The sequence below is a fragment of the Microchirus variegatus genome, assembly GCF_963457635.1.
Source record: "Microchirus variegatus genome assembly, chromosome: 19".
NCBI classification, from domain to species: domain Eukaryota; kingdom Metazoa; phylum Chordata; class Actinopteri; order Pleuronectiformes; family Soleidae; genus Microchirus; species Microchirus variegatus.
In genome coordinates, this window is record NC_139820.1 from 9,781,485 (window position 1) to 9,797,935 (window position 16,451).

At 42.0% G+C, this 16,451-nt stretch overlaps 2 protein-coding genes across 4 annotated transcripts in view; one reads left to right on the forward strand and one right to left on the reverse strand.

The window, feature by feature from the left end:
• LOC310941217 (MYCBP-associated protein-like) overlaps window positions 1–16,451 on the forward strand; it is a 34,442-nt gene that overhangs the window by 9,147 nt on the left and 8,844 nt on the right. For all 3 annotated transcript variants that reach the window (XM_083906347.1, XM_083906345.1, XM_083906346.1), the window contains exons 2-13: window positions 1,888–1,970; window positions 8,379–8,474; window positions 8,595–8,692; window positions 8,855–9,029; window positions 9,142–9,257; window positions 9,345–9,495; window positions 9,745–9,854; window positions 13,346–13,482; window positions 14,282–14,381; window positions 14,884–15,076; window positions 15,196–15,383; window positions 15,463–15,609. In XM_083906347.1, coding sequence (XP_083762473.1) covers window positions 8,408–8,474; window positions 8,595–8,692; window positions 8,855–9,029; window positions 9,142–9,257; window positions 9,345–9,495; window positions 9,745–9,854; window positions 13,346–13,482; window positions 14,282–14,381; window positions 14,884–15,076; window positions 15,196–15,383; window positions 15,463–15,609 — 1,482 coding nt within the window. In that variant the 5' untranslated portion in view covers window positions 1,888–1,970; window positions 8,379–8,407. The remainder of the gene's footprint in view (window positions 1–1,887; window positions 1,971–8,378; window positions 8,475–8,594; window positions 8,693–8,854; window positions 9,030–9,141; window positions 9,258–9,344; window positions 9,496–9,744; window positions 9,855–13,345; window positions 13,483–14,281; window positions 14,382–14,883; window positions 15,077–15,195; window positions 15,384–15,462; window positions 15,610–16,451) is intronic.
• rasd2b (RASD family member 2b) lies at window positions 5,074–6,379 on the reverse strand (the record flags this gene model as incomplete). Its single annotated transcript, XM_083906487.1, has 2 exons — window positions 5,074–5,612; window positions 5,761–6,379. 2 exons carry the CDS (start codon window positions 6,377–6,379, stop codon window positions 5,074–5,076), a joined length of 1,158 nt encoding a protein of 385 aa, XP_083762613.1.

Sequence of the window (16,451 nt, forward strand, 5' to 3'; positions counted from 1 at the left end):
CTCCCATTTAAACCAAGGCATTTTGACTCAATTTCCCCCGGAGTATCCCTTATTTCAGGTCCATTCCAATACATTATGATCTGATCCATGTAATTGTTTTTGAATTTCAAATAACAGGGGGGATACAATGGTGAGGTGGGGTTTATTTGGAGCCATGGGTGAAGCTTCAGCTCACTCAGACTGGGGGTGAAGGGGTGATGATGGAGATGGTGAAGGTGATCCACTTTAACGCGAGCTAAAAATGAACAGATGCGTGTTTGCTGGCAAGTTTGAGCACGAGTGTGCAAATCTGGGTGTTAAATCTCTCATCTACTCCCTCTCGGACTTTTCTCTTCCATACTTCAACATCCTCCCAAGATCAGTGTGCGAAATACCCATTCATAATCGGGGGGGGGGGGGTCCCATCTCCCATCTCCCATCTCCCATTTGTTGTGCAATACTGTTTCACCACCCCAGGTGCCACCCTGCATTATTGGCTTTTTTCCCTGTCAGATGTGGGCTTGTGTGGGCCTTTTCCACAGCGCCATTTGGAAAGCAATTCATTAAAACATTTAAAATACATAATTACAAATAAAATAATTTACATTTTGTCTGGTTTTGAGGGATAAGAAAGCATGCAAAGTGTATATGTAGATCATATACTGTATGTAAAACTGAAATTACAAACTCTTTTCGGGAAAAAACGTGTTTTCCAATTACACTGCAACGTATTTAGACCCCCCTCAAATGTTGCATTTGAGACTTTCAGGGGGTCTCGAATGTTAATCGGGGGGTCTAGCCCCTCCAGACCCCTCTGTATTTCGCACAGTGCCCAAGATGCTTGCGTCCCCTCAACCTTCAGCTTTTTTTCCTCGTTAGCACTTTCTCTGTGCTATCCTTTGCAAAGATGCCATTTGTTCAATATGATACAGCAAGCAACGTAATGAGAATCACAGAAACACGTGTAGATCACGGATTCTTTATCAGGGTAAATACAAGCTCAGCAGATTTAATAAAACAGATAAACGTCTACATTAGTCAAAGTGTGAGGCTGAGGGTGACCTGCCATCCTCAATCCTGACAATGTGCATGAATGACACAATCCACAAGAAACAATTAAACGTATTATATATTACCCACAATTTCATTTTATAAACAAATGATCAGGGACAAGACATTTTATGACATACAATCAAGTACATTTTACCAATTTCCCCCAAGTCCCAACAGCCATACATCACTCTTGAGAGCACAATGACTCATATGTAGCACATACTGCAGACAAATGGGATATATGGGAGACTGGAGGGGATCCATAATAAATCCAATTAGGGGAAGTGATATCAATATCAATTGTCGTGCACCAAGGTCTCACTGAATCACAAAAATTGTTCCCAAGATTTCCGACCATCCAACCACCAAGAAAGTGTGGTTTCTTCCACTGCAATATCTTCTCTTTCATCCAAGTGTTCCAGTCCACTATAAATAGGGTGAAAACATTTCCACTTACTTAAAAAAAAATGTGTATCCTTGCTTCCCTCTAGTGGACATAAAGGAGCATGACATCCTAATCTCCACTGCTTGCCTTTCTTTTACAGTGTTACACTACCATTCAAAAGTTTGGGGTCACTTAGAAATGTCCTTATTTTTTAAGGAAAAGCCCTTTTTTTCAATGAATATAACATTAAATGAATCAGAAATACACTCTATACATTGTTAATGTGGTAAACGACTATTCTAGCTGCAAACGTCTGGTTTTTAATGGAATATGTACATAGGTGTATAGAGGCCCATTTCCAGCAATCATCTCTCCAGTGTTCTAATGGTACATTATATGGCACCATACAAACGCAATAATCTTCAAGCATGAGCTGCATCATAATCATAATTTACCTTGACTTTTTGCAGAGGGGAATTGGCTGCATAACACGAACAACAGGAGCAGGGTGCAACCTGGGATCCAAGGTTTTCCACGTGGCATCTCTGACATGGTATGAGCTCTGTAAAAAATTGAAAGATTAAGTTTGGAAATGTTAAAAGTTTGAAACACTGACATGTCGTATGTTTATATTTGACCCACCTGCACGAGTGTTACTTCAGCTGTGTCGTGTGTTGACAGGTGAAGAGTCTTTTATAGTGTCACACACATCTCACACCTAACCAATGACAATTCGTGATAGTTTGGTTTAAAGTTTCACTTCTCGTCTGAGTTTCTTTTCTGAGGAAAACAGAGGTAACAGGTGGAGGCCAGGTGCTTCTGTGGGTGTTGGTGCAGTTTTTCTCCATTCCATTTGTCTGTCATGTCCTGTAATTGCGTGACAAGTTGGCTCCCTCCCTCCGCCCTGACATCTGTGGCGCGATCTCGGCTCGGTTGCCGCGAACTATAGCGACTGATTGGACTGTTGACAAACGGACATGTCTGCTACGATGCACCACTAGGTTTAGACACGCTAGCAAGTCCTAGCAGAAGTGTTGTGCCAGATTGAGGGACAGCCATATCTTGTTTTGAAGGACTTCAGCCAATTAGTGCTGGGGGCAATACAGTATAGCGCTTTTTAACATCTTTTTATACACTTTTAGAAATAAGGGTTCCAAAGGGGTCCTTCTACAAAGGCTGGGGTTCTACCTGGAACATTTGCTACTGAAAAACCCTTTCCTGAAGAAAGGGTTTTTCAATGGTTCTTGGTAACACTAATGGTTCCAGTAAGAACCATTTCGATCCAGAGAACCCTTTCCTGAATAAAGGGTTTGAAAAGGGTTCTTGGTGGAACCCTCCAAAAGGGTGGAGCCCTTTTGGAGCCCTCGTCCATTGTTGTGATAGATAGATAGATAGATAGATAGATAGATAGATAGATAGATAGATAGATAGGTAGATAGGTAGGTAGGTAGGTAGGTAGGTAGGTAGGTAGGTAGGTAGGTAGGTAGGTAGGTAGGTAGGTAGGTAGGTAGGTTGGTAGGTAGATAGGTTGGTAGGTAGGCAGGTAGGTACACTATTAGAAATCAAAGTGCTAAGTAGAACCATATACGAGAAGAACCTTTTTTGGCACCTGGTAGAACCTTTTTAAAAGGTTCCACCTGGAACCCTTTTGGAGGGTTCCACCAAGAACCCTTGAAAAGCAACCTTTATCCAGGAAAGGGTTTTTCAGAAGCAAGTGGTTCCAGGTAGAACCTCAGCCCTTGTAGAAGAACTCTTTTGGAACCCCTTTGCTAAGCATGTAGGTAGGTAGGTTGGTAGGTAGATAGATACACTACCTTATTTTTGAAAGAAAAGCACTTTTTTCAATGAATATAACATTTAATGAATCAGAAATACATTCTATACATTGTTAATGTGGTAAACGACTATTCTAGCTGCAAACGTCTGGTTTTTAATGGAATATGTACATAGGTGTATAGAGGCGCATTTCCAGTATTCTAATGGTACATTGTGTTTGCTAATCGTGTCATTATTTGTAATCTTGTCAATGTCTTGACTATATTTTCTATTCATTTTGCAACTCTTTGGATGAATAAAAGTGTGACTTTTAATGGAAAAAACACCAAAAAATTGTATAGGTGACCCCAAACTGAATATTCCAACTGTGTTGTGGTTGAACCTATAGTGAGCTGATGTTTGAAAGCCTTTCCGCCGCTGATTCCTAAAGACTAACGAGGAGCTGGAGGTGAAGACAGGTTGCTTTTCATGTTCGCGTTGAACACAGAAAGAGGAAAAAGGATTATTTTTAGTTCTTTTTATCCAGGTTTTTGGTTTCTGTCTGTCGCTCTACACGGTCTCAGTGTGACCGTGACATGGGGACATTGTTGTGAGGCTGCAGGGGCATTATGACTCACCACACGTCTTTACAATGGTACCCAATTAGAGCGTTTTTTTTTTCTCCCCCCCCCCCCCGAGAAAAATACACATGCGATCTGTGAAGTGACATGTGTAAATAACAAGCACGATACATAAAGAAGGGATTAGAGATGTTATGCACTGTGAACACTATTTTTGGTGAGCATGTGGGAGGTGTGTTGTCAATTCATCGATCGCTGCATGATGAGAAGCAGTTGGATTTCATGTTTGCTTAATGCTCGGAGCACAAGAAAGTACTTGTGGATCATATGGGATATATTATAAATGTGAGGCTTGAGTGGTGTGATATATATCTGTGTCTGTGCCAAAGAACAAGGGCATGAAGATCCCACTGAGTCATGGGCCTGCCTGTCTAAGTATAAAGGGAAGCCACATGCTTTAATGTGGTTATTTAGGATGTGTGGGCTTCAGGCTGGGGAGTCCTGGCTATCATCATGACTCCAGTGTACACACAGGAAGGTGGGTGACAGAGCGCTGTTTTAGAAGAATATACTGTAGTATGGAAACTGTGAGCCAATACTCAGTTTTCTGACTCAACAGCCTCCCACCTTTACGTTTTTGATAGATAGATAGATAGATAGATAGATAGATAGATAGATAGATAGATAGATAGATAGATAGATAGATAGATAGATAGATAGATAGATAGATAGATAGATAGATAGATAGATAGATAGATACACTTAGAAATAAAAGTGCTAAGTAGAACCATATAAGGTTCTTCAGCTTGTCCTCATAGGAGAACTGCTTTTGGCTCCAGGTAGAACCTTTCTAAAAAGGTTCCACCAAGAACACTTTAAAACCCTTTATTCAGGAAAGGGGTTTTAAAGGGTTCTCAGGATCAAAATGGTTCTCACTGTAACCATTAGTGTTACCAAGAACCCTTGAAAACCCTTTCTTTGGTAAAGGGTTTTTCAGAAGCAAATGGTTCCAGGTAGAACCTCAGCCCTAGAAGGACCCTTTTGGAACCCTTATTTCTAAGAGTGTGGGTAGATAGATAGATAGATAGAAGATAGATAGATAGATAGATAGATAGATAGATAGATAGATAGATAGATAGATAGATAGATAGATAGATAGATAGATAGATAGATAGATAGATAGATAGATAGATAGATAGATAGATAACGCACTAGGCAATTACTCTTAAGTTTTTATTTTTTTAAATAAACTCATGAGGACATTATTATACATTTGTAACCAACACACATTGAACGTTGCTGCTTTCCCGTGTTTTCCTCTCACTGAATCGGACACCTGTCCAGAGCTTTGGCCGGCTTCCTTGCCGTGTGTGGCCCAATCACTTGTCGCAGATCGGTGCTGAAACTCGGCCGGCGCGCAAGCGGGTACAGGACGCCGCACGCCGGATCGGGTGCCTGGCTCCCCCTCCCCGCCACACGGCCGCTGCGCATTGCCTGGTACGAACGGAGGGACACTTTCCTGTGCTGAGACGGACCAGTTTCTGTCGGAAGTCCGCCTCGCTTTGCCAAAGCCTCGAATACTGTCTCTAGATTAATGCTGTCCTTTGCAGACGTTTCAAAATAGGCACAGTCATCACCGAGGGCTTGGAGCACCTCTGCTTTGGATATTTGTCTCTCAGACTCCGGGAGGTCCACCTTGTTGGCACAGACCAACAGTGGAACCTGTGGCTGTGGACACGTCTCTGGCCCAGTTGTTTTGGTGAGTTTGGATTTCGCAGCCAGGATCTCCCGCCGTAGGACGCACACCTCCTCGAAAGAGCTGCGGTCATCAAGACTGAACACCAGAAGAAAAATATCCCCTGCAGAAAAACAGTGCAAAGACACAAATCAGTTATTTCATCAGGACTTATGTGCATGCATACATTCTCCAAACGCGCCTTTACGCACAGGTCTAACACCTCTTGACTGAAAATGCATAGATTTTGAAGGACAGAGGCGAATACGCACCAGTGAGGATTGACAACCGTCGCTTGGCTGGGAAGTCCCTTTCTCTGGACGCGTCCAGGACGTCGATTTGGTAAGTCTCGCCGCGGATACGAAACAGTTTTCTGAGGAAATCCTCAGTGGTGGGGGAGTACTCCTCCACAAATCCATCCCGGAGATACCGTCTCAGGATGGAGGTCTTGCCGACCCGGGGCGCACCAAGAACCACAATGCGCTTACTGTTCTGGGGCTTGGTGGAGTAAACAGCGTCTTGTCTGTGCTCTTGTCCCATCTGGCGACTCTGACCATGTAGAACCAGTGCCGCCAAGTGATCCAGTGGAGATCTTTTGTGGTGGTGGCCGCTGCTGGCAGCAGACAGTTGCCTCACGGCTGGTCCTGAACGCGTCTTCTTGTCTTGTTTCCACTGAGACGTGGCCGCTTTGATTATCCCCAAACCAGCTTTAATCCCGGACGAATTCAGGTGTTGCGATGCGTTTTTGTAAGCCATTAAGATTTTGGATGAGGACCCGGCGCTCTGACCGTCCACGTTTACATGAAACTGGGAATACGCGGAGCAGCTGAGCTGGTGCGTAACAGGGGTCGGGGCGGTCTGTGCGCCGGTGGAGAGGCTGCCCATTTCCATGGTGTTCGCCTGTGGTGACGCGCGCACTGTGGGCAGAGGCAGAGTCCGTGGGCTGAGGTTTTGCGGAGCTTGTGTTTGGCGCGGAGGCTGCTGTCAGCTGCCTTTTATACAGGTTATCCAACTCCACCCGAACACCCGCGTCATTCTAACCGACAGAGGAGGTTGTTGTGTCCCTTGAGAGAACACAGTGTTTCGTGGAAACTTAAGCCACAAATAAGCATGACTGCCATTTTGCGTAATAATAATAATAATATAATACTTTCTTTTTAATATTTGATTAATAAATAAGTATCAAAATAATATATACATTTATTCTTATGTATGTATTTTTATAGATTTTTGTTTGTTTATTTCATAGTTTAAAAAATAAACAAACAAACAAATACTACTACCTTTTTTAGTTACTAATAAAGGTAGATTAGATTAATACGGCTGCAGCTAACGATTCTTGTCACTATATATTAATCTGCCAATTATTTTCTGGATTAATCTAGTACTTGTTTGGTGAAAGGGTTGAAAAAACTGAACAATTATTCAGTTTAAATTATTTCTTTGTCAAACGGATCAAAATATTCACATTTAAGAAGCTGAACAATTAAAAAAGCTTGTTTTGATTAAGAAAAAACACTCAAACTGATTAAATTAGTAACGATTAATAATCGAATTACCGTTGCAGCCCTGCTGATTAATGCGCAGAAGGCAGGCAGGGGGGTGGTTTGGTCCGCTGCCGTGTTTTGGTCCGTTGCCATGGTTACGCGTCAGACGAAACACAAGGAGACTGTGGCTGTAGGCTAGCTTGATTAGCATTGCTAACTCAACACCCTTGACTTCATAAACCCAATGAGCGAGAAGAGAGTTAAGAGAATAAGGTCAGTTGCAACGTGTGTGTGTGTGTGTGTGTGTGTGTGTGTGTGTGTGTGTGTGTGTGTGTGTGTGTGTGTGTGTGTGTGTGTGTGTGTGTGTGTGTGTGTGTGTGTGTGTGTGTGTGTGTGTGTGTGTGTGTGTGTGTGTGTGTGTGTGTGTGTGCAACTTTATGCAGAGCATGGAAAGGTCACAGATGATACATTAAGCCCTATGGGATCATAACCTACACGATTATATTAAAGTAAATTGTCATCTGATGACTGTCATTTTATCCAACAGCATGGAATGGAAATGAAAGTACTGCAAGTCAGTATCTTTTGATTTTGATTGATCAAGGTCAAGGGTATTTATTGCCTTTGTGAAGGAAGAAACATTTACATAAGTAAAAGGACTAGTACTTGCTGTCGTCCGTGGCCATGGAAACGATGATCAGGCATCAGGTCGGGATGAAAACAAATGAAGAAAGTTACATAACCACGTCAGTGTTCCAGGCTAATGGCTTTGTCTATGCGTGTATTCGATTACTGACACACACTCTCTGGACGTTGAGATGTAACCTCTTTTGAATTTAGTGAATCACGAACATGCCACATGACTCATTATATAGTGTGTGTGTGGGGGGGGGGGGGGGGTGTAGAGATTTTGGCATATCATTCCTACACTGGTATCATTTTCTTGCCGCTCTACCAGTACCAGTGTGTAAATATGTATATATGTGTGTATATATGTTTGTGTGTGTGTATATATATATATATGTGTATGTATGTATCTGTGTGTATATATATGGGTGTGTATATATATGTATGTGTGTGTAAATATGTGTGTGTGTATATATATATATGGGTTTGTATATATATGTTTGTGTATGTATATGCATGTGTATAAATCTGTATGTGTATATACACAAATGTATGTGTGTGTGTATGTATATATATTTATATGTGTATATATGTATATGTATGTTTGTATATGTGTGTGTATATATATTTATATATGTATATGTATGTATATATATAGATATATATATATATCTATATATGAACACATATATAGATAAATATATATGTATAAATATATAGCGAGTGACATTTGATATTTTTCATATTGATATATTGAAGTTTTTGATGTCCCATAGCCATTGAAAGACCATCAAACCCAGTGGTTATGGCGTGTGAGGATAGGATTCATCAGCCGAACGTGGACCATGACTCTCAGCCTCTGGGCTACTCGGGTAAGTTGTATGAATTTGCTTTGTAATCCCCACCGAAATGTCAGCTATCAAAATAGCTGTCATGCTTGTCATAACTTTAATCTTAATCTTAAATCATGTGTTTCTTTGTACCCCGGGAAGGTGTTCGGTTCGATGACAAAGGAATGGTTCTTTCACACAGCATCCTCGGCAGTTTAGACGATTTCAGGAGTTATGTGGAGGCCAAAGGGGACTCAGAGGTACGTTTATAAAAACGTATTGCACAGCAGCCATTTATGACTAAAGCACCAAACGTCACTGATCACATTAACAGTTCATCTGGGGAAGCTGAATGGAACTCAGCAATCATTAGTTTGATTATTTATTTACAACTGTTTCCTCTCGCTCTCTCCACCATGCAGTTTTTAAAGCGCATACCAAATTCTCGGAGAGATCCTCCATGTAGGAGTCATAGCTGGGAGGCTGTGGAGAGTGGGTGTGAGGTCTCTTCAGAGCAGAGAAACAGGCAGAGCAACGCCCTGCAGAACTGGCATGCACACATGGTGCAGCGGCGACGACAGCAGGGCTACTTATCGGGTGAGCCGAGTACAGCAACCTGCAACAGGAAGAGATCGCAAAATTCAAAGTCTACATCACTGTCATCGCTGTTCATGTGGTGCTCTTTCTTTCTTTCTTTCTTTCTTTCAAGGTTTGCTCAACAAACCAGTCGAGACTTTAATGATGAACCAAACAAACCACTACAGAGAAATTCAAGAGCAGAGAGAGTTTCTGCACCAAGTCAAGCCTTTCATCCACTCTGGATATGTAAGACCATGATCCATCTGTCAGACTCACATTACGCTGTAATTCTCCAATTTACTAAGTACCATTGTCTTTGTGTGAATGTCTTAGGGTTACCGTGTGGGCAGTGAGTTTTGGAGTCTACCCCAGCGCTATGGGGATGAAATGAGCGGCATCTCGGCCACTCTGACTCAGACAGAGCAGGGCAGACGTGAGCCTGTCACACATGTAGGACAACCAAGCAGCATCTGCCGGGAGTCAGGTAGAATACACAGAGTCGCCGACACCGTGTCCCTGTTTTCAGTCTCAGCAATCATGATAACTTTATTGATCAGAAGTAAACACTGCAACCTCTTTGTGGGTATGGTTTAAAAAAAAAATGAAAGTAAAGAAATGTTTTTACTTTAATTGTACTAGTAGTCACATTGAGGTCATAATCAAATAAACACACTTGCATTTAGGCTGTAAGACTGACCGTATCCTTTCTGTGTGAACACTTTCATCCTTGTAGGAGCTGGTACTCTGCGTCCAGGCTCTCACACTTGGGGCCAGGGATCTTACCTTCTGCAACAGTACCAGGAGCTGAGGGAGTTTCTACAGGACGCGGACATGAAAAAGCCTGTAATGCATATTTAATTTAACTTTCTATGGTCAAATGTTAAAGGATACTTTTTTCATCTAGCTTTGTATTACGAGAATAGGGGTAGTATTTATGAAAAATTGTGCTTCCCAACCTCAGTTTCCCCTGAGTTGAGAAATATCTTCATTCTTTTTTTTGCTATCCAGTGACACTGACTTGGTACGAGGCTAATAAAAAACGCTGATTCCGCACTTTTTAGACCCACTCGTAGGGAGGCGGGGCCTCATTCCCAGCATGTAAACAGTGTCTTTGCTAACCGCCATCTTTGCTAACAGCTACGCTAACAGGACCAAGTGTCACTGGTGGGCACGTAACAAAAAAAAGAATTAAGATATTTCTCAACTCAGGGTAAGCTGAGGTTGGGAAGCACAATTTGTCAAAAATACTACCCCATTCTAGTAATACAAAGCTAAATGCTAATCAGTGAAGTATTCCTTTAATATCAGAATTACCTCACAAGTAAAAAATCCTACATATTGCATGCTTCACTGTGCACAGACTGTAATAATGCAAGTAAAAATTAGCAATAGCATCATAGCTAGAGAGAACAGTATTTGTTCCCCAGATGGAGAATCGTGTCTTTGAAATGACTCAGCACAAATGTGTGTTAACAGCTTCATAGATTCATACAGTATATGGTCTAAAATGACCATATCGGACTAATATCTGTGTGGGTAGATGCTAGAGTTTGTGATATCGGTATCGGATTTACAGTAGCAGCCAAGTTTATGCTACTATACATTACAAATAGAACTTAAACATGCGTCTTTTGAATAATTAGCCATTGTTTACAATAAGCAGTCCCTGCTTCCCTGCCTCTTTCTTTGGAATCATTTAGACAGATCTCGATGAAATGTTGCGGCCCGTTTTGGTTTTAGCACGCGCACAGCTTCGTGACTCGTTCGTCCAAACCTCTGAGCCCCAGTGAAGCCGCTCACACCCACAGGACACTCTGTCTCTTGCTGCTGTAGCTGCTGGCGCTGCTCATAATCACTCACAGCCTGTGATCATCCAGCTCTGGGCAAGCTGTCCTAGGTCTGCTCTACAGGGAACATACTGCAGAACACGAGCAGGGCGGACAATCTCACGTACACTGCACAAACACATGTGGGCATGTATATTCATGGTATAAATTCAAAGCGGGTTCTTATGCTCGTATTTTATCGCCTGCAAAATGTGCGTTCAGTGCATGCAAGTGTAATGAGATGAATGAACGATGCATGCTGACACGGAGGAGGTACAATTAAGAAAATCGAGAGAAGGCACACAACCTGCCTTTATGTTGTCTCTGAATTACAATGACTACATTAGCAGAGGTACAAGGAATAAACAAAAATAAGCACAGATGTGCATTTCCTTTGCACAGCCAGTTCCCATTTGGTCCCAATAACAGCCTAAATAATTGATGTTTTGGCGATGAAAAGGTGTATTCAAATGACTTTTATCTCTGCCACACATTTGTGCAGCTCTGAGGACACTACACTGATTTTCATGTATCTGGACAACCTAAATAAAAGCGTGATCCCCAACCATAACCTAACCATTTTTCAAATCTTAGCTTTAAAGTCGACATATTATACCCTATTTCTCCAAGTTAACCTAGTTCCCTGGTGTCAAAATTATTTAAGGATGAAGCACCACAGCAGTTCAATCACCGTGACAAAACAGCCCTGTTCAGAACGCTCGCTTTTGAGTGCCTGTCTCTTTAAATGCAAATGAGACACAGGAAACTATGTCTCCGGCAGCTAACAGCAGTTAGCATATGGAAAAGCCATCGTTTGCCGACTCTAGCCGGCACATTGCCATCATATATAAAATGTATCCACTGGACACGTAAATCCTCTGATGCTGGAAGTTTGTGTAGGACTCTGTGCTGCACTGTGCAGCCAAGAATAGAACACTTCCCGGACTTCGGCTCCTCTGCTCCCTCGCCTGCACTCTCGCGTTTTTTAACGGACAAAGCGGAGCTCCGCAAGGCAACAATTCCAGGACTGTCTCATTTTGACGTAACAATGAGTGCGGAAGTCAACATCGCGTGTTTTATTTCCTGTACTTATGTTGCATTCCAGAGCCCATCCAAACAAACGGGATGTGGGACTTATTCTAGCTGAATTTTAGCTCTTACTTCAAAGCGTTCCAGCAATTGAAGTCGAATGTTAGAAAACATGGACGATCGCGGCGCTTTCGGCAATTCAGTCTACTTGCATACACAAGCGAGCCGTATATGTAACAGAGATACATATAACGTAATTCGCATACTTTTACCGTAGCCCTACATATCTAACAAATAACGACGACGACATAATTTCAGCCGCCATTATTCTCCGACTTCATTTTGGTGAAGTGGGGATAGGTCGACCAGCCCCGACTTCGCTGGTTGGAGGTCCCACTTCGACAGGCATTCCAGTGCACTTTTTGTAGTTGGAGTTAGGATAAGTCCCACATCCAACTGGTTTGGATGGGCTCTGGAACGCACCATAAGACTGAGGCGGGACACAAAAACATGAGTGAGTCATCTTTTTTTAACACTTTGCCTACTCATAGTGCCTCCAGGGTCCCAAATATAAGTATTAAAATGATTGAAAAAATTAAAAAGTTTGGGTCCCCATGAGGATGATTGGTCCTGACAAAGTCGGCATTTCTGCCAAAAAATATCCCAAAGACGTAACAAACACACACACACCTAAGCCGGTGACATAAGAGAACTTCGTTGTGGCACGCTCTGTCGTGTCGGTGGTTAATGTGATCGGGCAATTTTGGAGTTTTGGAAGTACCTCCTGACAAACACACGGACAGAGACAGATCGTCCTGTCAGTCACTGGCTTTGTGACATATTATGTGCAAAAAGAGAGAAAAGGTGCGATGGGCTCAGAGTGGGGCTCTCAAAAGGGAGGGAGAAGAGAAAGCATTGAGAATCAGATCATTTATACTACTCTAATACTAACGGTGCATATAATCTGCCTAAAAACTTCACTGCTCGGGTGTTTTAAAGCAGTCTAGAGAGAAGATGATAAAGGTTGCTTGCTCCGTTGATGATGCAATTACTCATACTTACTTCCTGGCTGGTCCTTGTCGTCGAATATCGTCTGTAAACAATAAGCTCTTTCAGTTTTGGTTTCAGTCGTTCAGTGTTCGAGGAGCTTGAATTGCACCGTAGGTGTGAGGACAGTTGATTGGACTGGTGTGTTCCTATATATATAGTCAATACGCCTCTGTGAACAATGCCTTTTCGCTGATATTGTGGTCGAGCTCTGCTCACAGAATCACAATAATGTAAATGTGCCACTCAAACAGAGTTCCATGTACCTTTTGTAAGCTGGAACAATGTGTCCCCCCAACACCTTGTCCTGTCCTCAGACACCTGACATTGTCTTCTGTGTCTGTACCTTCTGCATGTGAGAGGAGACACAAATCTATTGACACTCGACTGAAGAGCATGCCCGACTCTCTCCGTGTGTCGCTCTCGTTTCAGGACATCAGCGCGCTGGAGGTGACAGGCTCTGGCAAGACGTTCACGTCGGTCGCAGTGTGCCGCAGTCCTTTAGTGGAGAAGGAAGAAGGGAAGGAGATGGAGCAAGAGGAGGAGGTGAAGGAGAAGGAAGACGACCCGTAAGAAGAATAGCTTTTTTTTATTATTTGAATACAGCAGATCATCTGGTGTTTTTATTGTGAATAATGTCTTTACATATTAAAACAAACACCTTAGTTGGGCTTTTCTTTACTTGACTGCCCCCTACTGATCAGAGTTGAACCTCATGTGGTCCCCAGGGTCATTTGAGTTTGAGACCCTTGCTTTAAAGGGCTATTTCACCCTTCTTTTTTTTTTTCACTTGGTAAAATGAAGAATACATTTAAGATCATTATGATGCTGTTGGGTTTGTTTAAATCACACTTTTGGATTAAATTTGACCAGGTTTTTTTAATTTATTACATTTTTTGTCAGATCTTGTACTCGTACAACTTGATAGAAGCACAGTGAAGAGCAGTGCAGAGCTTTTATTTTCTCAGGAAGTGACTTGGAGGTCAACTTTTTGCTTATATTCTTATTATACTAGACTTTTTTTCAGTCCCAACTCCCTCTGTTGGTGTGGGAATGAGATGTGTGACTGGGATCCCCTGTCTGATGATCAAATAATACATTTATCTTGGGAAATCATTTTAAAAAACTGTATTTTGTATACAGATACATTAAATTACATCCAGTTGATGTAATAAGACGACATTTTGTGCCTCGTCGAGATCAGGATTTTAAAAGAACAGCTAACATTCATGACTTTATGCTGATTTTGTGACGACCACATCACAACCAGGGAGATTTTTTCTGTTTTTTGGATGTTTTCACTCAAGACAGCATCTTCTAAATAAACAGTTTATTCAGAGTGGTTTTTCTCTCCCTTTTCCATCGCAGTGATCCAGAGAATGATGAGGCTCAGTCAGTTGGGCGCATTCCTGCTTTGAGGTTCTGCGGTCATCTTGCTCCCTGGACTGGAAACTCTGCCACTAGACAGGTACGGACTGGCCTTTGCACAGTGAGTTGATGCATTTTGCAGAAATTGCTTCTTTTTTTTTTTTTTCAATGAATATAACATTAAAGGTGCATTATGTAATAAATCTCAAGCAACTGGTCATAAAATCATCCTAATATGTCACAGAGACTCAGGAATAATGCTCATATAACAAACTGAACTCACCAACAACAACAGTATAGCCAAAAATATTTGCATTAAAAAAAATCTTTTGCATACTGCAAATCATGTTTATGTTTGGAAATCATGTTTTGGCATGTGGCGCCACCTACCAATCCTTGCAGACAGTAGAGTCTCAGCTGCCGAGCAACCACGGGTTGCCAGTTACGTCAGAAAACGAAACCTAAAAGACTTGTTTGGCCACATTCTTACACATGGCACCTTTAAATAATCAGAAATACACTCTATACATTGTTCAGCACGAAAATGTACGTTGACTCTCTTCTATTCAGCTTCATCTCCTTGTTCCCCTTTCGTCGATCAGGGAGAAGTAGGAATCGGCGCCACGATACTCTTTGAGGCGGCGTCCGGAGAAGTCGTCACGTCGCATCTGGAGATGCACAACGAAGGCTCCACGGCCGTCTTCTATAGCTGGCAGCAGCTTCCCAGGCGCTGCAGCTTTCATTTCCTCCAATCCAAAACAAAGCAGCCGCACTTCTTCTTCGATTCCTCCTCTGGTATACACACACACACTCACCTGCTGCCAAGTCTCTTACATCACAAATTATTTGCAGGAGTGTCAATCCGTCGTTGCTTTGACCCAGTTCTGTTTCCTGTTGTCTCTGTTCCCACCAAGGTGTGATTCTTCCTGGTGACACCCGACGCGTGACCTTTATATTCAAGTCTGAGAAGCCAGGAATAGAAACTGAAATATGGCAGCTCAACACTCACCCTGTGCTGCTTCAAGGAGCCTCAATGCGGGTCACGTTGAGAGGAGTGTCTCTGTACCAGGACAAAACTGCAGATGAAAGGCTTTTTATCAAGGTAGTTTTTACAGACGGACAGAAACAGTGTTTTTTTTTCTTTTTCTGACACCTGTGTGTCTGTTTTTGTCCATGTGCAGACCAAGCTGGAAAAGACAGCAAGGGTCACAGTGTGTAAGTCGATCGTGTCCGAGGTGCTGCGCGGCGTCCGAACACCTGAGAGACCCAGCTCTCCTGCAGAGCTCTACCTCACTGAAGAGGAACGGTTTCTTCGCGAAAACCCCAAGGTAACTCCTTGGTCTCCTTTACTTTCCTTGTGTTGTTTTTCCCACGGCACATGGTCTGATCCATCGTCCATAATTGTGTCCAATTTCATGATCATTTGCTTTTGTGTGGTCCCTTTGTCCTGGTATATTTTACTGTGAAATTACCCATTCATCGTGCTGTTGTGTAGTTGGGAGTATGAACATCATTGTATGGCTGCCCCTCTCTAACCCTCAATTATTGTTTATCTTAGCCCCCATTCATTTAAAACTCCAAAATGATATTTTTTAGTATCATTATTCTTGGTAGGTCATTAACTAATCATATATTGTCAACATACTCTTAATGAGTTTGTTTGCACAGCAGTGTGATTTAAATGGGTTAACTTTGGGGTCACCTATACAATTTTTGTTGTGTTTTCCATTAAAAGTCACACTTTTATTCATTGCAAAATGAATAGAAAATATAGTCAAGACATTGACAAGATTAGAAATAATGATTTTCATTCAAAAGAACATATTTTGAGCTGTGCTAACATCACTGCACAAGGGTTTTCTAATCATCCAATAGCCTTCTAATGCGATTAGCAAACACAATGTACCATTAGAACACTGGAGAGATGGTTGCTGGAAATGGGCCTCTATACACCTATGTACATATTCCATTAAAAACCAGACGTTTGTAGCTAGAATAGTCGTTTAACACATTAACAATGTATAGTGTATTTCTGATTCATTTAATGTTATAGTCATTGAAAAAAAAAGTGCTTTTCCTTCAAAAATAAGGAAGTGACCCCAAACTTTTGAATGGTAGTTGGCAATTCATAGTACTTTACAGGCAAGGAAATACATTGGAAATTATAACA